At 41.9% G+C, this 24919-nt stretch overlaps 1 protein-coding gene across 5 annotated transcripts in view; it reads right to left on the bottom strand.

Moving 5' to 3' along the window:
* The window catches only part of PPP3CA (protein phosphatase 3 catalytic subunit alpha), a 728982-nt gene that overhangs the window by 77786 nt on the left and 626277 nt on the right, over window positions 1–24919 (bottom strand). For all 5 annotated transcript variants that reach the window (XM_029597060.1, XM_029597061.1, XM_029597063.1 and 2 more), the window contains exon 10: window positions 6107–6181. In XM_029597060.1, the coding sequence (XP_029452920.1) occupies window positions 6107–6181 (75 nt within the window). The remainder of the gene's footprint in view (window positions 1–6106; window positions 6182–24919) is intronic.

Raw genomic sequence — 24919 nt, 5'->3', positions numbered from 1 at the left:
GTGCATTTGTTTTCATTTGTTTCAGAACTCTATGTGTGTACATTTTTTATGTGCTTAAGTGAACCTTAGGTGCTTAAATTTAAAATTTATATACTTAAATGCTTTTTTATGTACATAAACTATTGAAATGAATAAAAAAAACAAGCTGGGAAAAAACCCCAAATGAATGGCCAAACTGAAAATGTTTTGGGGCCAAAATGAATCAATGAAGCAAATTCTTTTTATGTCCACATCCCTATATATCTTCATTTAGGGCCGGATTTTAAAAGCCCTGCGCGCGTAAATGTGCACCACCTTGCGCGCGCCGACCCTGGATTTTATAAGATACGCGCAGCTACGCGCTTATCTTATAAAATCCAGTGTACTTTTGTTTGCGCTTGGTGCAGGAACAAAAGTACGTGCGCACGTAAATTTATAAAATCTACCCCTTAGTGTCATACCAATCTTATCCCATCATTCATCAAAATGCGTTATGGCGTTAACGCCATAACGCATGCAAAAAGTATGGTACGCATGGCGCAAAAGCAAATTGTTTGGGGGTGGGATCAGGGAGGAGTTTGGGTGGGATTTAGTTAAATTAGGGGCACCTTTTTTTCCTGCCGTTAGGCTGTGCGATATGCCCGAAATGGCCATAACGCAATTTGTGATAAATTTTTGGTACTGCATTTTGGTCACTTCTGGGCTTGAAGAGGGGAGAGAGGGAAAAGGGAGAGGGGAGCGAGGGAGAAAGGAGAGGAGTGGAGTGGGGTACAGAGAGAGAGAAAGAGCCTCTGGGGGGGGCCTCACTGTGTGCACCTATTTATATCTCTATAGGAGGGCCATCTCATAGGTCAAGGTGAGGTGCTGGTGGTGGTTTAGGGGCCAGTTTCGCATGTAGAGTGAGACGTACAAACAGCACAGTACACCTTGGTGAAGATTTGACATCATTTGGAGTAGGACAGTCTCACAAAGATGAAACTTTGTACTATGTTATCTCACCCTAGCTTGATGGTACCCTGTTACCCTCTCTCTGGGTTATTTTTTTACATTTCTGGTATTTGCATATAGACACCTAAATGAATTCTTTATGTGTCTTTACACAAACTGCTTATTAGCAGTTGATTCAGGGAATTTGTAACCATCATACATTTCTGTTTTTTATTTAAATCTACCTGAGCCTTTTTGCACATCCTCACGATCAGGATGCTCTAGTTCCTCTCCTTCAGCAATATCCTTGGAAGATACATCACTGAACTATGCATTCCAGAGCATATGTCAGCATTCTTCCATAAGCTGCTCTATCTTGTTTTTGTTAGTATCCCCAGACAAGTTCCATTCTGGTTAAGATAAAGCCTATCCTGTCAGAATAAGGTCCACCCTTCTCAAAACCGTTCCCAAGATCTTAATAGATGTAAAGCCCTCCTTCCTGCTTCACATTGAGTCATTGTAACTCTGCCTGCCTCTGGGGGTCTTGCGAGTGCAACTGGAAGTATTTTCCAGAATGCTATCCTAGAGGTTTTGGATTTTAGTTTCCTATCTAGAAGTCTAAATTTAGCTTCCAGAATCTCCTTCTTCGACCATCTTAATTCATTGGTAGCCACAGGTCCTATGGCAGCCACTCTTTAAAATCTTATCTAGACAATACATGAAGCCTACTCTCTTTGCAGCAGGCAGGTAAGTTATCAAGCATTCCTCACAACTGCCAGCCACCCGATCATTATATTACTAATGATCGAATCACCAATCACAACTGCAATCCTATCCCTACCCTCCTGGGCACACAATGCTGGAGATACATCTTCAGTGGCAGAGGATAAACACATCCCCTGGCAGACAGGTCCCAGCTACAGGATAACTTCCTGAAGCTGCAAGGTGATGCTCTCCTTCCTGGTGACCCTGCTCCTCTGAAGCAGCACAGGGGCTGCCAGAAGGGAGATGGGACTACTCTACTATGTCCCTGAAGGTCTCTTCTATATACCTCTCTGTCTGCTTCAGCTCCTCCACACTAGCCTCCAGAGACCTTACTTGTCTTCTGAAAGCTAGGAGCTCTTTGCACTGGATTCACATATACAACCTCTCCCCAAAAAACTGATAATTGTACATGTGGCACTCTGTGCAAAAGACTAGATAGCCCACATCCTGCTGCTGGACTGCTATGTGCACCTTCATATTTTTAAACTCAGAAAAGAAATGAAATTTCCAAGCAAGTAATTAACCCAAAATTCTAGTGGAGGTCCCTCTAAATATCAGCAGACATATTTAATCACCTTGCCACTTTTCAGATAGGTACCTATTGACCCTGCCTAAATAATGAATGAATGAATCTGAAGACAGGGAGGTCATGCGACTTGCTGATGGTCACATAGAGGAGTGATTAAATGGCAGGTAAGACACAGACTGAGATCTACAGCCTTCACAGCTGTTGATTTCTCTTCTATGCTACTCTTCCAGATGTCAATAATTCTCAGTTCAGGGCATACCCTTCAATAACAGAGAAACAGAACCAAGAAAGAAAAGAACTACAGAGCAATTACTATCAGCAATTTTTCCCTCCAAAAAATATGAAAATATGTGGCTAGATCCATAAGTTTTATGGGAAAACAATTTTAGTTTCTAGCTTTTATACAGATATACCGTATTTTTCGCTCCATAAGACGCACTTTTTTTCCCCAAAAAATGGGGGGGAAATGTGGGTGCGTCTTATGGAGCTAAGGTAGTGTCTCTCCCTCTCGCGCGCCGTTCCCCGCCCCCTCCCAATCAGCATGGTGACGCGGGTGTGTCACATTCTGCCGGCGGAACTTGAGCTCCCTGCCGGTCTGCTGTTCCCGGGGTGCATCTCGCTGCGAAGGCCGGCGCCGCGCAGGTCAGGCATCAGCTGTTTGAACTGCGTGGGCTATGGAGGCCCCTCCAGTTCGGATGGCTGGCATTTGACCTGTGCCGCGCCAGCCTTCGCAGTGGGATGCACCCTGGGAACAGCAGACCGGCAGGGAGCTGTTTGAACTGGAAGGGCCTCCGTAGCCCACGCGGTTCAAACAGATGATGACTGACCTGCGCCATGCCGATCTTGCAGTGAGCTGCACCCCGGGACTGGCGGGGAGCTCGGACTCTGCCGGAGGACCTCTCTTGCAGTCCAGAGTAAGAACTTCACTCCTTGTGGTTTGGATGTATTGGAGGGTCATGGGGGTGGTATACTGCCTGGGATGGAGGACACATGACACAGACCAGCAAATAGAATTACTGCCTGTGCTGATTAAGTGGCTACCTGTTGAAATATTAGGAGCAATTGCTCTCCTAATCAATGTAATATAGCCCTGACTATTTATTATTGAACTTTGGAGCAGTCATGAAAGTTTAAAATAACTGGTGTGAGAGCTGTGTGAATGAGGGAGAGAGTCTGAGTGTGTGATTGTCTGTGGGTATGTGTATATGTGAGGGAGAGCCAATGAGTTGAGTGGGGGAGAGTGCTAGTGAGTGTGAAAGAGCCTTGTATGATTGTGAGGGAGAGAAAAGCAGCAAGTACCTGTGTGGATGTTCTCTGCCTTACTATAAAAAAACAAAACCAAAAAAAATCCCATGGACTGCCACCAGCGGGGAGCTCCGTACAGAGCCCATCAAGGGGACAGAATTATTTTTCTTAATTTTCCTCCTCCAAATCCTAGGTGCGTCCTATGGTCAGGTGCGTCTTATAGTGCGAAAAATACGGTACCTACCCTGACAGGGTGGGTGCTATAGGTTGAATGACTGAGAAGATAATATGCACACAAACAGATCCATATGCTTAATAGAAAAAATGTGGTTACTGTAGGTTGAATGGTTCAGGAGATAATGTGTACACAGATGGGCAGGTGGGAAAAATGAATACATAAGTAATAAAAAAAAATACTAAAATGGGTACTTGAAATGAGGCACTTATATATCATCATTTGTATTCTACAATGTTATTCATGTTTCCATTACTAGCATTTTCATTTTTTTTAAATTGCTTTGATTTTGTTTTATATATTAATAATCTACTGTAGTCTAGTTCCCTCTTGCATCAATCATTTCTGGTTAGGTATTATTGGTGTTTCTTTGTATCTGCCTGGTCTTCAAGAGCTCCCCAACATTTTTTAATTCAGCTTCTCTATTCTGGTTTTTGTTTGAGGACTAAAGACTATAGCACTTTTTTTTTTTGTAAAGAAGAACTGAAGGTTGGATTTACTGACCCTGCAGTTTTGCCCTATCAAGATAAAAGTCTTTGAAGTGCTGTGAATAATTTATTCACATATATTCCATTGGTTCTAATAAGAAAACAGCCGTGTTATTAAGACACTCAAAAAATCTTTGTCGGGAGGTCTCCTCCATCATGGAAATGAAGGGTCTAATCAGGATCAGAGCCCTTCATTGTGTGCAAATGGTCCCTCTTTCCCCACTGAGAAATAATGGCCTGCTTGGCTTATGATTCACCACTGCGACACCGAGCTGTCGCTCACAACTCTTTCACAGGGGAAAAAATAATCAGTCCCGGCAAAACTAGCAGTGGTCGGGTTGAAGAATCTTTGGATCTCAGGACCCTCTTTCTGTGAGGGACTTGTCTTTCATGCCTCATTCTTTACTATATACGAATTCACATACCATCTCCTAAAGAACAGCAGATGAAAGTTTTCAACATTTATTTCCACTGTACTGCTCTGACATCAAAACTAACTGAGCTCCATTCTTACCATGTCACCAGGAACACTTAAAACAAAATCTGCCACTAACAGTCGGACATTCATTATCCTAGTCTTTGTCATGTCTAAATAACTTTATTCTGCAACTATATGTGTGTATATATATATATATATATTTTATATATATATATATATATATATATATATTTAATATCTCTTCAGCCAGTGGGAAAATTCAATTAAAATCTGTCTTTATGAATTTGAATCTCAATAGTCACATTTTTCACAACTATGGTAATATAATGCTGAATTAGGGGTTGTTTTGGAGGTGACCTCACTGATTAGATGTAAGTGGCATGATGATATTAGTTTCAATTTAGCAATCTCAGGCACTCGTCATAGGGATGGGTGAGCCAGTTGTAACCTGATTCTGATTCTGGCTTTCAGGGGTTATTCTGCCTTGGATAGAAATCCAAGCTCAGTTTGGTTCATTTTTTCTAAATATACGAATAGATATTTTAATGTGAACTAGCTTGAATTTTTCACGAGAAACTCAGAACTCATATTGCCAGACAGGAGGCAGGCAAGAAGATCTAGGCATCTCTTCCATATCACCTATAGCTTTTGGCAGCAATCTGATAGCAAAGAGGCTGATGTACTAAACTGCGGATGGTGCCATGGGAATGGCACGATATGCAAATCAGGTTTGCAGCAAATGTTTTGCATTAAAGGATCCATGAAATTGTAGGTTTAAGCACACACAAAAACCATAACTACACCTCCCCAAGGTTTAGCTACGTTTCATACGAAGATGGTAATTTGTGGGCTTTTGCACACAGAGTTTTAATATGTGAACAAAGGCAGTGAGCTGATCTGCATGATTCTTCAGCTCATTATTTTATTTTGCATTATTTTTGCCACTTTTATTTGCAAATCCAAATTTTTTTTGCCTAAGCAATATCAATAATACATGTACTCATATTAACGGCACATGTGTTATCGCGTAGTGTGAACAAAGAGCACTGCTTGATACATCAGCCTCGAAGTAAAGGATACAGATCTGATCCATCTTACCACATAGGTTTTGATTCCATCCAAGCTGCAATAGACACTTGCAACTATCCCAAACCCCCTCCCCCCCACCACCAAGGTTTGGAAGGGATATAAATTCACCCTGCACCAGCTTGCCCATCCCTAGCTGAAAGGATGACAAATTTTAGGCACACAAAGTCAGCAACACTCATTTCTTAGCTCCCCCCCTTCCAGTATGGCATCTTGAAGCAAGCCTCTTATATTCAAATGGCCTTGGAAAAGTCATGCATCACGCTAATCTACTGGCGCACGGCACAGTTGTTTGTAATAGCACGATATAGCTTAAATGGAATTCTGAAAGGCAGGAAGTTACCCTCAAGGTTAGTAATGAGACCCATGAGTAATTAAGGCATATGTATTTGCACAATGCACATTGCTCTTACCATCATACCCATCTTCCTCTGTCCCAAGTTCATCATCTGAGCAGATGTTGAGCACATTTACCAGCATCTCTGTCACTAGGGAGAAAAATCAGGGAAGAGGAAATAAAAAAAACAAACAAAAAAAAACAAAACACAAAACTTTAGTTTTCTCACGACAAAGCCCTTGATGCAAATTGCAGTAATGAATACAACAAATATTTTCACTCATCAACCTTCCAATATATTCTTCTAATCTGCTCTTATTGTATGAGGAGAGAGAAGGGGAAATTTTGTATTTTGTCTCCTTACAAATCTCAAGTCCCCGCAGCAAGATCCACAAATGACAAGGCAAAGCAGGGTGATGACCTGAAAGCAACCCGCCAGTTACGGATGTTATATAATGCAGAACTGATTATTTTGTATGCTAATAAAGTTCCGTAAAATCCACTTAACCTGATGCAGTTGCCCACCCACACACGTTCTTTTGATGTGAAAACAGGATAACAAAGCCTGACATCAAAAAGAAGGCAAGGCACAAAGCCGTAAGTATTTTTCTTATAATAATAATAATCTTGTCCCCATTTGTATTGCTGCTTCACTCCACATCCCCGGGATAACTGTCCATATCATCCCAGGTCATTTGGCTGGCCACTTGCCAGAAAAGAAACATTCTCCAAGACTTAAGGGGGGGTCAGCACAACAGTGAACAATTATCTTCCTTCCCCTGAGGGTGCCCTCTCCACAATAGATTCAAACTCTGCCAGACAGGAGACAGGACCCAGTCATCGCTTTTCTCTCTGCTGGGAGAATAATCTGTCCCTAAAGTTCACAAACATATAAACATTTATGTGGTGCAAGGTAAACACTTCAAAATCTACCCCAAAAAAGTACATTTTTATGTCCAAGTGTGTGGAAGATCTATAAGTAGAGCATAACACCTGTAAAAACGATAAAAAGCTTTACATATAAAAATATATAAAAAAGCAGAATTGCCTACATATAACATGGATTGGTCAAGTGACTCTGTCGTGCAACGTCACAGGGGACATCTTCTAGAGCTTTCCTAGGAAACCCTTCCAGCATGGGCAGGGGTTTCCTGCATGTCATTCGACCTGCTGTTTCTCTGTTTAATGCATAACTAAGCTACTTATAAGCAAGAGTAGAGAGCTATTCCTAACAGTGAACTGGGTGGGTTGTACCATTCCTTGCACTGCCAGTCATTAGAGAATATCTTTTACAGCTACGCAATTTCCCCTTTTTCAGATAACAGGCATTTGCAGTGAGCCAAGCTAAGGGGATATCTTAAAATAAAAAAGAAGGGAAGAAAGAGACAAGATTAAATGCCAAAGGGTGAGAACATGCAATGTGTTTTTATAGATTCCACCTCCCTTTCATTTTCGGTTTTATTGTTATGCACTATACCATACAGATAAGGAAGAAAACTCCAAAACCAACAGAAGTGGGCCTTAGGAGGCCAAACAGCCCTTGCAATATGAGCAGTTCAGTCTGATCCTACATTCTAGGTAGGAAGCTGCAAATATGTGCTCTGGTGAATTCATAGATGGAACTCCACAGCGCAGCCTTGCAAGCTTCTTCTAAGGAAAGAGACCTTAGACCTGGCAATTGACATCATTTATTTATTTATTTATTTATGTAAGGATTTTTATATACCGCGGCTCGTTAGCAAACATCACCTCAGTTTAGTGACTCTGACAGCACGGGCCTTTACACACGGTACTAAGTATGACCTACAAGGACAGAACAATGAGAAACAATTTGCCCACTTACAAATAGTATTCTTTGATACTGTGTGGCCTAATTTGTTGGAATCAAAAGAAACAAAAAAGCTAAGTGGCTTTACTCCATGCAGGACACATGGTGACAGTGCTCTTACATTCTGATGTATGAAGTGCAGTTTCTTCTTTATATACATACAGGTAGGTGAGAGAAACATTTTGGAAGAATGACCGACTGAATAAGGTGTAAGAAGAATCTCTCTGCCAAGGCCTGAGAGGATTAATTGCAGTTTTAACTGGAAAATAAGTGAAATGGTCCAATCCTACATTTATTTATTTTCCAGACTGACATTACCTTAGGCAGGAACCTGGGTTGTGAGAGTGATGGAATTTAGTAAAGGAACTCAGTTCTTAGTTTTTGTTCTATTTTACCTGTGAATTTATCAGAGTTTATTATAATAAAAAAACATAAAAAAGATATTTACCTGATTATCGATTTATCCCATTTTTGATTTTGTTGTAAAAAATACAGATAAATTCACAGGAAAAACATAAAAACTGAAAATAAAGGTCTCTGAAAGTGTATGGTCAGAAAGCCACCAAGGCCTGAAAGCTCACTGGTTTCACAGGTTGAGGTGATCACCACTAAAAAAAAAATGTGACCTTCCAGATGAAATATTTAAGCTCACAAGAGGGAATTTTCATCAGCATGGTTAAAACCACACTTGTGTGCCATAAAAGTATGACATCTTGAGATGGTGTTCAAATCAGACTGAGTGATGTAAAAACTAAAATCACACGGGACATTGCCATACCAACTGATAAAAAGTTTTATGATAGAACAATAGATAAGGTGGTAAGGGAGAAAAACACTAGAATGCATTGTTAAAAGAAGTAATTGCAGGTGAATTTTCAAAGGAGTTATGTATGTAAATATATCATAGCAACCAAACAAAGAGCAAAAAATCGCGATCCTGTCGAAACTAACAAAAAAATACAAAAGGTATCGCCACACCTATAAACTAATCACACCGTGTATGTAAAATATGATTAGAAAAATTGTTTAGAATAATGATTTAAAGGAAACAGGACTGCATCAGCAAGCCTTTGTCAACGTGCACAATAACCATATTGAGCCGTCCGGTCTTTTCAATCATTTGCAGCCTGTCTTTTCGAAAGTATTCAAAAGCCCACAGTGAATCTCTCTCATTAGGGCAGCGCGGGATTCTAAGCGGGATTCTGATAAACTGTTCCAGCAAAATATCAAAACTGTTCCAGCAAAATGTCAATATGCAACATTCTCTAGCGGCAGTTTCCCAGTGCCTAAAGTTAAAGCAACTGCTTTGGTAGGATGAGATAATAAATTCAAGTCTCAAACACTCTATTAAATTCCATTCATACAATAAACATCATGACGACTTGTTCTCGTAGTCAGTGTCTGAGGTGCCGACTCGACAGCGGCCGTGTTTCGCAGCCTACCGGCTGCTTCTTCAGGAGTCTGATGATTCTGAACGGAAAATAAATACAACGTAGCAAACAATCAACATGTATCTCTAGATGGGAAACTGATACTTAACTGGCAACGGTGTGATCACCTCTTGAAAATAGGACCAAGGTCTCAAGACATCCTTTGCAGCAAACGCCGAGCTAGAGACCGCATCCAACAAGTCTGACTGATTAAATAGCCCGCTCTTTTGCGGACGTCATGACGTCATCAAAGACGTACTCGATCGTCAAACTACGATGTGTTTACTCAAAATTGATTGATAAAAGAGACCATCATAGGTGACATCTCATATGAATACATTATATTCCAGAGTGTTGTTAAGACCCTGAGGATGAACTGTTTAATCGATGAATCCATTTCTGTTCAGCTTGAAGCAGTTTCTTGTCAAAATCTCCACCTCTAAACAATTTTTCTAATCATATTTTACATACACGGTGTGATTAGTTTATAGGTGTGGCGATACCTTTTGTATTTTTTTGTAAATATATCATACCATCAAAACAATTTTTAAAAGCAATTGTGGGTAAAACTTATTGACAACTTAATGGCATATATTATAGCAATTTTCAGAAGCTCACTTACATGGGTAAAGTACACATGTAAAACCCAGGTTTAAGCATGTAAATCCTTTTGAAAATTTGGCTCTAAGCTACTATTCTGTACTATGTATGGCGAGACAGAAGATCATAGACTATCAAGAGCTGCCTTCAGAGATCAGGAAAAAATTTCAGAAAGATACAGAAATTGTCCCAGTGTTCAGTGTGACTGGCATGACTACACATTCACCTTGATATGTTACCTACTTACATTATATGAGAAGAAAACCCTCTTTGGCAGAATGGAAATATTCACTGAAGACAATGGCTCAACCATGCCCACTCCTACAGAGCCTTCCATTCAACAATAATAAAAGTTCTACAAAACTCCGACTCCTTTATATTTTTTTCTTAAATATGCAGCATATTTCAGCTGAATTCAGCTATGATCGTATCTGATGATTTCAGGGTCACCAAACAAGTGGCTAAGTTGTTGGCAAAAGCCAGAAAGATGTGTGGCTGCACAGGTAGAGGAATGGTCAGCAGAAAAAAGGAGGTGATATTGCCCCTGTATAGGTCCCAGGTGAGACCTCATTTGGAATACTGTGTAGAATTCTGGAGACCGCACCTTCAAAAGGATTTAAACAGGATGGAGTCAGTCCAGAGGGTGGCTACTAAAATGGTCAGTGATCTTCATTCTAAAGCATAGGGGGACAGTCTTAAAAGATCTAAACATGTTTACCCTGGAGGAAATGCAGGATAGGGGAGATATGATAGAGAGTTATATACCTTGGAGGTATTTTTAGGTAAAAAAAAAAATAAATTCCAGACTTGCATGCTGTAATGGTGAAGGCAGATCTAGATACTGGATGTCATATAGTGTTACTAGGCTATAATCTGCAAAGGAAGGACAGGACAGGCAGGCAATGGGAGATGTAGCACTTTACATAAAAATAATATTAAAGCAACAGAAATATGAAGGATATGTGGAAAGGAAGTGGCACTGTAGATTACCTTGAAAAGGAGAGAACGCACTTCCATCTATATTGGAGAGACCTACAGAATTCCAGCACAAACAGAAAAGTTGTAGTCAAAGGCATATACAAGATTCTAGTGAAGGGGTGGGGGAGGGCGTGGCTGGTGAGACACGTTAATCTGCCAAATGTTAATGGACCATCTCATTTGCAAAATCAGTAAAATGTAGGCGAGATCTCGCACACCCCTCAAGAGGGCGCCCTCAAGCAAATGTTAATGGAACTACAAGAAAGGGGTCAATACTTGATCTGCCACATACAAACAGACAGCATTTCTAATGGTCAGATAGTTCATCGCCCGAATTGAAGTGATCATGGCATGGTTTAATACAAGAGCCAAAGCGAAGAGGATTCAGACGGCAGTCTAAGTCCTGGACTTCAGGAATAGGAACTTTGTTAAAACTGGGGAGTGCCTCAAGGAGTCAGTGGGAGAATGATCTAAACTAAAATGAGTTATAGTAAGGGTAACAAATATTCATGTTGGAGAAATAAATAAAATTAAGAGGAAAATGAAGCCGGTATGATATTCCAAATAAGGGACTGAAAAAGTGAAGGCAAAAAGATTAGAGTTCATGAAGCACCAGGGATCTCAGAAAGAGGATTACAGGGAAGATAGGACAATGAAGATGCGAGAGGAAGCTAAAATGTAAGCCCTACAGAGAAGGGACTGTCTCTCCGGTGATTTTGTACAGTGCTGCATATATTGAGAAGAGCTATAGAAGTGAGAAGTAGTAGTTAGTAGCAGCAACAACAACCTTTTCAGCTATGTCAGGGAAAGGAGGAAATGCAGAGATGGAATTGCAAAACAAGAGGAGGAAAGATGGAGAGGGACCAGGATAAAGCACAAATGCTGAACAAATACTTTTCTTTAGTATTAAGAACATAATAAAAGAACGGAGACGCGCTGCCGATTGTTAGCACGAACAATATGGTAGTGGGATGCATGATGCACCATTTACATAGAGGGTTTCTGCAAAAGCAGAAAACGGAAAGTAGACAAAGCAATGGGTCCAAACTGGATACATCCTTGGATATTAAGGGATCTCGGGAAGGTTCTGGCAGCTCTGCTAAAGGACCGGTTCAATAAATCTTTGGGGAAAGGAAAGGCCTCATGGGCATGAAGAATATTATCATAAAACTGGTAAGAAGAGTAGGCTGAAAACTACAAGCTGTTGCGTCTTATCTCGGCAGTGGGAAAATAAACGGACACTCTATTAGAGACAAAGGATAGTAAAGTATCCTGAATCCAATGGGCTGCAGGGTGAGGCAATATGATTTTTTCAGGAGACTGCGCCAAACAAATCGGATACATTTCTTTGTGTGACTAGAGAATTAGATCAAGGGTGTGCACTAGATAAGGCTCATTTGGATTTTGGCAAAGCTTTTGAATCATGATAATACTGTCCGCATAGGAGGCTCACACGTGAACTGGGCAGGCTGGAGGGGGTTCCAAGTTTGTAGACTGAGGGGCGGATTTTAAAAGCCCTGCTCGCGTAAATCCGGCCGGATTTACGCGAGCAGGGCCTTGCGCGCCGGCGTGCCTATTTTCCATAGGCCTGCCGTCGCGCGCAGAGCCCCGGGACTCGCGTAAGTCCCGGGGTTTTTTGTCGGGGGTGAGGCCGATCGACGCAGCGTTTTGGGGGCGGGACGCGGCATTTCAGGGGCGGGCCCAGGGCGTGGTTTCGGCCCGGGGCGGTCCGGGAGCGTGGCCGCGCCCTCCGGAACCGCCCCCAGGTCGCATCTCGGCGCGCTAGCGGCCCGCTGGCGCACGGGGATTTACTTCTCCCTCCGGGAGGCGTAAATCCCCGGACAAAGGTAGGGGGGGGTTTAGATAGGGCCGGGGGGGTAGGTTAGATAGAGGAAGGGAGAGGAAGGTGAAGGGAGGGCGAAAGCGAGGTCCCTCCGAGGCCGCTCCGATTTCGGAGCGGCCTTGGAGGGAACAGAGGCAGGCTGCGCAGCTCGGCACGCGCCGGCTGCACAAAATCGGCAGCCTTGTGCGCGCCGATCCTGGATTTTAGCAGATACGCGCGGCTACGCGCGTATCTACTAAAATCCAGCGTACTTTTGTTTGCGACTGGTGCGCCAACAAAAGTACGCGAACGCGCATTTTTTGTAAATCTACCCCTGAATTAGAAACTGGTTGAGAGTAGTCATTAATGGAATTTTGTCTGAAGAAGGGAGGTTAATGGAGTGAGCTGGTGATCTGTCCTAGGGCAGGTTCTGTTCAATATCTTTGCAAGCAATACTGTGGTGGGGTTAAAAGGAAAAGTGTGCCTTTTTTGCAGATGACCTTCAACAGAGCGGCTATCCCTGAGGGAATACGCAGAATGAGAAAGAAAGCTTAAGCAATGCTTGGTAATTAAAACAATGCAAAAAAAGCAATATTCAATGGGGTATGAGATACTGATGTGCACACGAGGAAACAGATCTTGGGGGTAATAATCTGATGATATCCAAATAGTGAAAAAGTATAATAAAGTGGTAGTTAGAGCCATAGTGATGGCAGAATACAAAGGGAGAGGTATAGCTAGCAGTAAAAGGAAGTGATAATGACTCTGTACACATCATTGGTTAGACTTCACCTAGAATTCTGTGTTCAGCTCTGGAGGTGGAACAGAGAAGGCTATCAAAATGGTGCAAGGTCTATACCAAAGGCTATATGAGATCATTTATTTTGTAAAATGTATTTGTCACTAAATTTTCATAAAAAACCTAATCAACTTCTAATCAACTTATAAAATAAAACAAATAATATAATAAAAATATAAATCCAAAAACATAAAATAAGCCATCACAAATACAAAACAATAAAAACATATCATAGACACACAACATATACCTTCACTTCAACATATCTTCTAACAACTACCCGTAAGGCCGTACCAAAAGTATAATTCTGAATTTAAAATAATCATCCGAAACACCTTTTTAAAAACAAATTCTTACAAAATTTAAGGAAAGTTAAGAATTCTCACACCAGTCTCACATCCTTAGGAAGCGAGCTCCACAAACTGGAATCAACTGAAAAAACCCCCCCACAAACACCACTCTATTCTGAGCGAAAATGAATATCACTTTCATCAAAGAAAGAATTACAAGCTAAATATCTTGGGAGGAGCACAAATTTCTATTAGGATGATACACCAACTTCTATACACTCCTAGCTTCTCAGGTAGCTATTATGGACCTGAACCATAAATCACCTGGTGTACTCAGAACACAATCTAATCCTGGCCATCACAGGCAGCCACTGCAGTTGTTCTAAAGCAGGGGAGACATGTTCAAATAATTGTAATCCTGAATTATAAACACTGCCATGTTTTGAATAAACTGAAGCCTCGCTATCTGCTCACGTTCTAATTCTGCCAACGGAGAAATGCAGTAGTCCAAGAATCCTAAATAAGAACCTGGACCACCATTCTCAATTTTTTTTCTTGTCAAATAGGATCAAAGATTGTGGATTACAGCAACTGCCAAAAAGTTTCAATAGATTATTTACCTGACTGATTTGGCAGCATCTTCCAGTTTTAACGTGTGGGCGTTCTGAAGATGTGTTTTTAAATGCTTAAGAAATTGTTAAAAAGTTTACAAAAATGAATTCACCAGGACTATAAAAAATACAATAAAATGAATTAACTAGGCCCGATGATTAAAAAATCTTGGTGACATTTACGTCATTGTATGTGAGTCACATATTTATGAAGGTCTTTGTATAATGTGTCTAGAGTTGCTAGAAGAGCTATGCAGGAAGCATATGTTTCCAGCGTATTTCCTGTAGCAACCGCCTACGCGTCGGGCCCAGGTGGCAGTAGGCCTCTACCATGATCTAGGCTGAAGAACTTTCAGCCAGAAAGTACCAGGAAGGTGGGAGAGTAAGTGTTGGGCTTGGGGGTGGAAGGGGAAGGGGAAGAGGGCCCTGAAGGCAATTTTGTTTTAAAGAAACTGCTTGGCTTGGGCGTGAGCGGGTGGGGTTGGGTGGCTGGAGATGTGGAAGATTGGAATGGAGGGAGTTTGGCGAGGTTGAAGGTTCAGCCATGCAGAGCCAATCATTTGGAGCTTGGGTGGAGGCACGATCTTGGTTTTTTTTGTTTTGTTTTTTTAAAACCTTGCAACTCGGCACTTAACCGGCAATATTCTTTTGAATATAGTTGGTTAAGGCTAAAGTTATCCGGCTACCCTTAGCTGGATAACTTTAAACCATGGCAAAATTCAAAATAAGCCAGTGAAGGTTAAAGTTATCTGCTAACGGTTAGCCGGATAACTTTATTCAGAAATATTAAGCAGGAATATTTTGTTCGAAGCGGATCTATTTTATGTTTCTTTGAATACTGGCCTCAATAATTTTGATTTTACTATAGTTGCTGGTGAACCCTATCCGATGTACGTAAACTGCACCAGACTGAGTGGAATGCAGTTGACTTAAGTTTGTTGTTGTTTTCAAATATTTTTTTTTAAAGGGCAACGTGAGTTCCATTTTTTATTAGAGGAAACAACCAACCAAATGATTCATGTTATAAAATTTTGTGTCGGCGTGCACAAGGGGGGGTATAATTTAGTAATTTCGCGCGGCGACGCATCGGGACTTCACCAGTTCCCTCCCAGTCCGCTCCAATTAAGGAGCGGACTGGGAAGGAACTTCCCACCCCCTACCCCTCTCCTAACCCCCCCCCCCACCATTTTTTAAACTCACATTTTGCTCCTGCAAAGAAGCAGAAGCAAGTTGCCAGCGTGCGATCCCTCAGCACAGCGGCAAATGGCTGCTGTACCGGGCACCTCTAGCCCTGCCCCCCGGACCGCCCCCTTTTAAGGCCCTGGCACTTACACCCGTCCTGGGGTTTATGCGCATGGCCGAGCCCATGCCTGGCGCGCATAAGGCCAGGCCACGCACGTAAACCCTGTTTTAAAAATTTAAGGTCCAGCCCTTCAGGCCGACCATAGCAATGGGTCACAGGAAACCCTGGTTAGAGTTTATTATCTGATGGAGCTGGCAGGGCTTGGGCATCTCACAAGGATGATGAGCTCAAGGTCCTAGAATGGAGGGAAGGCAGTTCCCATTACTGCAGAGGCTTCTGCTGGGGCAAGCATGGCACTGAGCCTCACTCTTCAAGGAGATTTTTTCTTCAGCCCCCAAACAACAAGCACTTTTGTTGCCTGGGCTTGCCATCTGGAGAAAAGGGATTAACAAGCAGGGGCAAAATGCAGGGCCGTGCCTAGGGTGGCAAAACCATTTTGGGGGGGGGGGGGTGCGCCCTGCAATCCTGTCGAACCTTGTGAGGCAACCACCTCTCCCCTCCCCCCACACTTCCTCTTCCTTCTCCCTCTGGACTTCGGCTCACAGGCCCCGGGTCCCTCTGGGCTTCGGTGGAGGGAGGCGGGTCCTTGAGCACTGGCATAGACCCCATGCTCACTGTGCTTTGAGGATCGCTGCTGGGAAGATGTGTGTGTGTGTGTGTGTGTGGGTGGGAGTGGGGGCGCCGTGCATATTCAGAGATTTGCCAGGTGGAAGGGGGACAATGGTGCGGCACCAGCACTGAATCTATGCTGAGAGGCGGCAGCCGACCAAATCTGTCCCTGGGAAAATGGGGACGGGGCACGGAGTCAAAAGAGATCACAGTAACTCTGAAAACACGCAGGTGGGATTATTCATAAAGCGGGTCACGATACTTTTTAAAAAAAAAAAGACTGACAAAAAAAATCAAGTTTAAGTACAGGAGCTATTGAGACCTCACAGATCTGAAGAGGTAAGCTCCTGCAGGGCTTTTGTTTTTTTTAGGTTCTTTAAAACATATCATAGGCTACAAAGAATCTCGTTCTCTTCAGGACTGACTCGACTCCCAGAGCCCTGTACCATTCAAAAGCACCAACACTTATGTGCAGCTGTGACAGCATTGTGGGCTATTCCAGCAGTGCACCAGATATTCAAAGAAGATTTGCTTTCTTTTTTTTTTGGTTGGTTGGTTGGCCTCTAGTTTCCTTTCACCGTCAACTTCATCTCAACTACGCTTAGAAAAGCCTATTTTCAAAATAAAATAACTGAAATGGAAAACAATAGGGCGAGCGTGATTGTAGCTTGGGAGTCACAGCTAAGCTCACATGAAGCTTATTTTTGAAACATATCCTAGGCTCCATTCATCCAAATTATCCAGTGAGAGTATTTCTGGCAGCCCAGTGATTGTGATAAAAGTAGGACAAATACTCTGAAAAATAAAGCAGAATAAAGCAGAACCCTCTATTTCAAATCTTGCATCTACAAAAAAAAAGAGCGTTCTCAATAGCAGGTCCCTTGACATGGAATACCATGCCCCCTGACCTCCGTACAGAACACTGCACAACAAAATTAAAAAAAAAAATTAAACACATGGCTATTCCAACAGGCCTTCCCCTAGCCTTCGTGCTCCCTCTGCCACAGAAATCGTAACCTCCCTCTACTTTCCTCCTGCCCCTATTTTGTACTTAGTCCAGTATTCCCATCTGCCCTCAGGCTATCTTGTTCCTCCCACCTCCACTCTCTCTCCTACCCCTTAACATATATTTTTATCTGCTTGGTTATTATGTTGTCCTTATACTTATTGTTATTACATCTCCAATACATATGCTATTTGTTATTACTTTGCCTATACACTTATCTAGTTACAACTTTCTAGTACATATATATATATTACTTTTATTTGTATTATCATATACTTGGGCTTGTTCTTAGTTTATACCGTTCTCTGTAATTGTACGTGCCATATACTTAGGCTTGTTTATTGTTCCCTGTAAACCGATACGATGCGAAAACGGCTATCGGTATATAAAAAACCATTAAATAAATAAATAAATATAAAATGAGCTACTTTCAAAATTAAAATAGAGACACTGTTGCCTTTGATCAAAGAAAATGCATTAAATAAAGTAAAATGATGCATTTTCCCTTCCTTATAGTATTCCTAATGTTCCACTACATGGAATTTACTGGAATTATATTAAGGAGCAATATAGCAGCTAATATGCCGCTACATGGTATAACTATGCTGGTCCCTGAGGGCCACAAACTGGTCTAGTTTTCAGGATATCCAATGTGAATAAGCAGCAGATATTGGCATGAATTTGGTTCGTAAGCCAGGTTATTTTGCCTAGTTTGGTTGTCCTGAACACCAGCTCTGTTCGCAGTAATTGAACAAGCGAGTTGCCTATCCATGTCTAGTGTTTACCAGGGGCCAAAAAACCCCCTGCAACATCTACTTGAAAAATGTCAGAGTGCTGAACCAACAAAATGGGGAAGAAAGGGTCGGGATTGATGCCACAGAGCAGTGGCTCTCAACCTTTTTTCGGCCTGACAGGATAAACCTGACAGATGGCTCTCACATGTGTGACACACTGAACATGTGACCGTCACGGGGCTAAATGTAAACATGCACTCTGCATCCACAGGAACTCCCTCGACCTCCAACAATGGCTGCAGAGCAGAACTAGGGCATTACCTGTACAACTCACCATACAAAAAAGATATTCTGGTTCTGGTGACATCTCAGTAAAAGCAAAACAAACTCCCTCTACTACCAGGCGCATTAGCTTTCCTTATGAAAAGACAGTAATTTACCACTAATGCATATCCTATTGAGAAAACACAACAAGTAAGATTGATATAAATGCCTTCATGCTAGTAAAATACCTCACCTTTGTCACACACACAAAACCAACCTTCACCAAGTAAAGAAAGACCACAAATTATAAATATGGAGACAGAAACTGGAATGGAAAACCAAAAAAGCCATTTTGCATGCAGTGCGAACCTGGAGAAATGGGAAGAGAAATATAGCACCTAACATAGTCCCAGGATCTGCAATAATGCACAGAAATTAATCTGCACAAAGTTACATCTGCATTATGGCATGCACTCTAACAGTAACAATCCTATCTATGAAGGCAACACTACAAATATTTAAATAGGCCGTAAACACTAATACACCTCCTATTTGGAAAACAGAACAAGCCAAGCTGCTATAGATCCCGACACAGAAATAATTGTAAAACTATACTAATAAATGTTACAAAACAGCTAATAAACAGAATAATATCTAACAATTAAAAACTCATATATTCTTAAAAATTGTCCAAATACCAATAGAATATTTCAAAACAGCAGACACATCACATAATACCCAGTAATTAAAATAGCAGCCAATCAAGAAAAATGAACTTAAAAAGCCACCTTTACTTACCCTCTCCAGAAACTCCCCCACTCCTTTCCCTTGCAAGCCAATAGCACTCACCAGAAGCAGCAGTGGCTGCTCAAGCTATCCTCACAGTCCTCTTCCTTAGGGCTCACAACCAGTAATACACACACACACACACCAATTACACCCCACGACCAGTCTGTCTCTTACACACGCCAGGGACCTGCATGACCAGTCTCGTCTCTCTTTCCCTCTCTCACACTAGTCACCTCCCTGACCAGTCTTTGTCCTTCACACATACCAATCATCTCCCTGATCAGTCTGTCTCCCTCACACACACACACATTAGTCACCTCCCTCACCAGTCTCTCTCAATCACACATACAATCTCTCTTACTTACACACATGCGCTCAAGCATACACATGTTCTTTCTCAATCACACACACACACACATGCTCTCAATCACATACATGCTCTCTCACTTAGACACATACTGTCAATCACACTTGCACAAACACGCTCTCTTACTTACTTATAAGTTCTCAATCAGACACATATGCTCTCTCCCTCTGGCTCGCTCTCACTCATGACCCCCCTCCTCCCCAGCACAAATGGCAGCTGCAGTAGCCTCCTCCTCCAGCCCCTGCAGCCTGAGAATGAAGAATCCCATCAGCTACTGGGGGTGAACCCAGCTCTTTCTCCCATCGCTGATCACTGGATGCGCTTCATTCTGGTCTGAGTCTGCGCTGCTGCCAGTACTTTATGCAACATGATCTTCTCTTCTTCCCATGCGCCCCACTGTACATCACTTCCTGCTCTGGGCCAAGAGGGCAGGAAGAAGAAAGGACCAAGCCGCTGATGTTGCCAGCTTCCACTAATGCTGCTGCCGTTCCTGCCCGGACAGAACAGCAGCTGTGTTAGTAGAAGGATACGTGCATCTCGCTGCGATGGAGGCAATCACAACCGGGGCAGAGGGACACCAGGAAGCCGAAACACACTGGTTGAGAATCGCTGCCATAGAGCACCTGCACAATCTATGGTATTCTCAGTTGCTGGAGGTGGGGGCAGCCTTGCAGAGGGCAGTGTGTGCTGCTGCTGACACAGAGCAGGGCCAGGATCCTCCTTAAGGCAATGCTCTCTGGCTCCGAGCGGTAGGAGGCTAGGATGCACAGCCAAAGATTTTCATTTGTCACAGTCTGACCTGGGGATCCTTCAGGGTTGCCTACATAGGTATTTTATTTGGACTTCTGATTTTAGGTGTTTTTAAATGTTGATGCCTATTTTCCAGCTATTTTAAATTTTTTAGCACATGTATAAAATCTGTGATTTTTTTTTTGGGAGGTTCAACGGTAGCGAGACTATATGTGCGTTATTTCTCAAAACACTTGCACACAATATTTTCTCACATGGGACACTGGATATATGAAACCAAGAATTGAGAAAAGGCAAAGAAATGAGTTCTAGGTATCTTTCCCAAGTATTGCCCTCCGCGATATGTTTGCCACCTGTTTTACAACAAAGGGAGTCATTCTTTAAAACGCGATGGGCCGTTCTCGCATGCATTAGGGCGTTATCGCACGCGATAATGCCGTAACGCGCGCGATAACCACCGCTACATGACGTTAAGATTTAAATGAGGGGAAGGGGCAGGGTAAGAAACACTTTTTATTCTGATACCGCTGTGGGCGATAATGTTTTACACTCATTATCGCCAGTAGTAGGGCCCGAAATAACACCACCTTTTGCTGTAGTGCTATGGGGGTGAAAGTGTGCGGCGCAGCTGCAACAATGCACCGTCGCGATGTGGCAGGCTGCACACTACTGTCCCCACCCCTTTTTTCCGCGATTCATTATTCCATTGTAATTATAGCGGAATGATGAATCCCGGGGTAAGATTGCAAATCTGTGTGCTACTTTTTCAAATGACCAAAACTCTCCTGCTGATAATATTTATGCAGATGGGATGAGATGGGTCAAGTTCATGACAGTTTCCCAATCAGAAATTTTACAAATTATCACTCGCATGAATTCATCAAAGTGTCCCCTCAATCCTTGTTCAACTGTCCTTAAATTTGTTCATGAAGATGTTGCTGAATTTATTACCAAGATAGTGAATCTATTTCTCTCTATTGGAGAGTTTCCAGCTTTCCTCAAAAAGCATTTATTCATCCTAGTCTGAAAAAAACCTTCTGCTGATCCCACTGTGTTTACAAACTATCATCCCATCTTGTCCCTGTCATTTCTTTCAAAAAAATAAAATAAACTTGAGAAATACTATATAATGCTAACACTGATTTTTCAGATGATCACTCCGTTCTGGATCAGTATCAATTTGGTTTCCAGAAGGACCACAAGACTGAAATTCTATTATTATCCAGCGTTGATTTGACAACTTTGAGAATAGCTGGATCAGTTCTAGCCCGATTCATACTTATCCAACTGCACCAACAGGTCAAAATTAACTCCACTACCTCCTCTTGGCACTCCATTCCAACAGGAGTACCCAAAGCTCTGCCCTACTGGCAACACTAATCAACATATATATTTAACTCTGCTATCTGCTAGCTGGTTTGAGCATCTGCTATAGACTTCTGTAAATTTGTATTACTCTGTTTAACCACCATTAAGGAGCTGACTTTGCCATAACAATCTGTCACTGAACATTGCCAATTCAGTTATATTATCTCGCATTCCCTCCATGCAGCCCCTCCATCCTATCCTTTGATATCCATCAGATCCCATTTCCAGCAAGGTTCATAACCTTGGCGTGATCTTGAAGTCAGCGCTGTCTATGCGACCACATCATCAGTAGTGTAGTTATTCACAAAATTATGGTTAGTATGTCACCTAAAGCTTTTGCTTGATCCCAACTTTCACACAGTTGAAAATAAGAATGCTTAAAGCCACTAGCTGATTTTTTTTTTATTAACTCTTATAATATAACTGTCCAAGCCCTGCCTCCTTTTTCTAAGGAAACTAATCAGAATTGTAAATTATAAGATTGTAGATAATTTTTAATATTTTTTATGATCCAAAGCAAAGAACTCCAGGGATTTTACATTTATTGTCATAAAATTTACAAAAAGGGGGAGATTGATGTGGGTGCTCAGAGGCCCATAATCCCAGTGAAACACTTTTTGACATATCACATATGAAGTCCTTATTCCTGTACTCCTGTTTTTTTTTATTTTTGATCATAAGCAGTTTTGCAATTACTAGTAACATTATAGTCTCAGCCTTGCACTTGTTTTTCCTAGACGAAAGACTTCATAAGCTAGTTAAAAGATGCTGAAATATAAGGCTTTGGAACATTTTGAACTGATAGGAGGTTAGTTTACATTTCAACTAAGAACAGAGACGAGGTCAGTTTATATTCCATCTAAGATTATAGAAGCATATCCAGGACAAGGATGAGGCCAAATGACATTCCATCTAAGATTATAGAAAATATTCTTAGAGCAAGAATAAGGTTGCTAATGCTGGCAAATTCCAAAAAAACATTTACATATGAGAATAAATTAACTTGGAGAATGAAAGCAAATTACCATTTGTTTATAATAGAAAGCCAATCATAGAAATTTTGACAATTATGTATCCTAGTTTAGGAGTTGGAAATATACAACCGAAATTCCATTTAATGCTGAGTTATCAGTAAAATCATTTGAGAGGGAGTTTATGCTAGTGTCTTGCCTGGCACTCTTCCTCTCCATAAGGTACCTTATTATTTAATGTCTAAGATTTGTATTATATTACAACAGTTAATAAAAAAACCTTTTTCTCTACAGCTAGTGGCTTTAGGCATTCTTATTTTCAATGAACTGCAACAGTACAGTCTTTGGTCCTAACAGGACTCAATTACTGCAAATATCCTCTATACTGGTTTACCAGCTAATACACTCAGATCTCTCCAAATTATTTAAAATGCAGCAGCTTGAATGTTAACAGGTACCAGAATTCATGATCACATCATCCCAGTACTCCAATCATTGCACTGGCTACCAATATACTGGTGTATTTTTTTTTTTTACAAGTTATCAACCATCATCTATAAATAATAAAACAATTTCACTTCACCTTGCATTCATGCCACACAAAGTATATACCAACACATACCCTCTGGTCCTCCAATCAAAGTCTCTTAGATATCTCATCCCCAATAGTTGTACATCTTGAAGAAACATGAGAGAAACCTTCTCCACAGCAGGTCCTACCCTCTGGGCCTGCAGATTTATGAAGTATAAAAGAGCCAAAGGCTTTCAAAAGAGCATTAAAAACACACCTGTTCAAGGAAGCTTTTGAGTTACCCAATTAGAGGATATCTCTATATAAGTCCTTGGTCTGTTTATTGTGCAGCCCTCTTTAATCTTTCTGTTGGCAGTATCATTTTATCCTATCTACATGTGTCTATTTTAATTGGAAGTAATGATAACAGATGTATCAATTATGGTATACAGACCTCTGAAACAGGCAGAATCTGCCACAAATCCAGTCAAAGACATCCAAAAGGTGGGAATGAACGGGGAGGAATTGTTGGTAAGAGAATTTAACCTGCTAGATGTGAATGAGTATCTCATCTCTGGAATTGGTTAATAGTGAGAAACTGGCCCTGTTCAAATGATAATGGAATACACGAGAAGGAAAATGGACCTCATATTTAGAAATAGAGAAAGCCTTTCTAATGTAGTTGGCCACCTGACCACCAGATGGTGTGCTATGATGTAATAGCCAAGGCAGAAAGGACTCTCGCTAATATCAAAGTCCTGAATTTCAAAAATACCAACTTTTGTAAAATGGTGAAATACCTTAGAGACACTTGCAGGGTAGGTGACGTGGAAGAACAGTGAGTTAAAGTAAAAGGCAATACAGAAATAGCTTTATGTGAAAGAAATAAGAGGAAAAAGAGACCAATATAGTTTTCAAAAGAGATGGCTGAAAAAGAGCAAAAAATTAGCATTCAATTTGTACAAGGGACCTCTGAAAAAGGAGCACAGGGAAGGTTTTCTGGTAAAGTTGAAAGGGGCAGTGAAAGTAGTGAGGATGGCAAAGATGTGCCATGGAACAGAAAGTAAGCTAAAGGGGTATAAGAAGTAAACCAGACTTTCAGGTATGTGACTCTCATGGTCGGTGAGCCCTTAGGCTATTGCTTGGTTGATGCAGCCTAGTAGACAAACTCGCTAGGCCCACGCTGACAGCCCCTCTTCCCCATGGGTTGAGCCTTTGGGTTGCAGGGACCGGCAGGGCTTAGGTGCATGTCCCTCAAGGAGCAGTCAAAGAGAGAGAGTTCAGGTATAGATAGTGGTTAGGGCTGGCAGTGAGCAAAGAATATTAGAGTTCAGTCCAAGTTTTGAGGCAGGCAGTGAGAAGACTATTTCGGGGGCAGGCAGCAAGAAGACGGCGTCTCGGTCCAGGCGAAGGGTCAGGGCAGGCAGCAAGCAGAGAGAAGTCAGTATCCAAGCAGGGGTCAGAACTGGGAAGTCAAGCTAAGACAGGCAGGGCAGACGGAGACGAGACACTGAAAGACAATACAGGGCAGGACAGAAGAAACAAGGCTATGAGAACCAGGGCAAGGTGGGGAAAGGACAAGGTATGGAGAGCAAAGCAAAGGGCACAAACCAGGCAAGGAAAACAGCAGGAACATAGGCAGGAGCAAGACAAGGCACAGATACAGTGTAGCAAATGCACTGCAAGGCAAGAGGACCTGTTGCAGAGACGTCCGTTGTGCTGAGAGGCAGATCCTGCTGACATTATTCAGAGGTGCTGTGGTCAAGCTCCCACTGGAGGGGCCCATAACCATTAAATTGACATGCGTGCGCCCAGGGGCATTCCCTGGAAGAAGCAGCATGGTGGCATGCCGAGCATGT

The sequence above is a fragment of the Rhinatrema bivittatum genome, chromosome 1 (genome assembly GCF_901001135.1).
Source record: "Rhinatrema bivittatum chromosome 1, aRhiBiv1.1, whole genome shotgun sequence".
Taxonomy (NCBI): Eukaryota; Metazoa; Chordata; class Amphibia; order Gymnophiona; family Rhinatrematidae; genus Rhinatrema; species Rhinatrema bivittatum.
The sequence above is the reverse complement of the archived record's forward strand: the minus strand, read 5'-3'. Positions and strand labels throughout refer to the sequence as shown.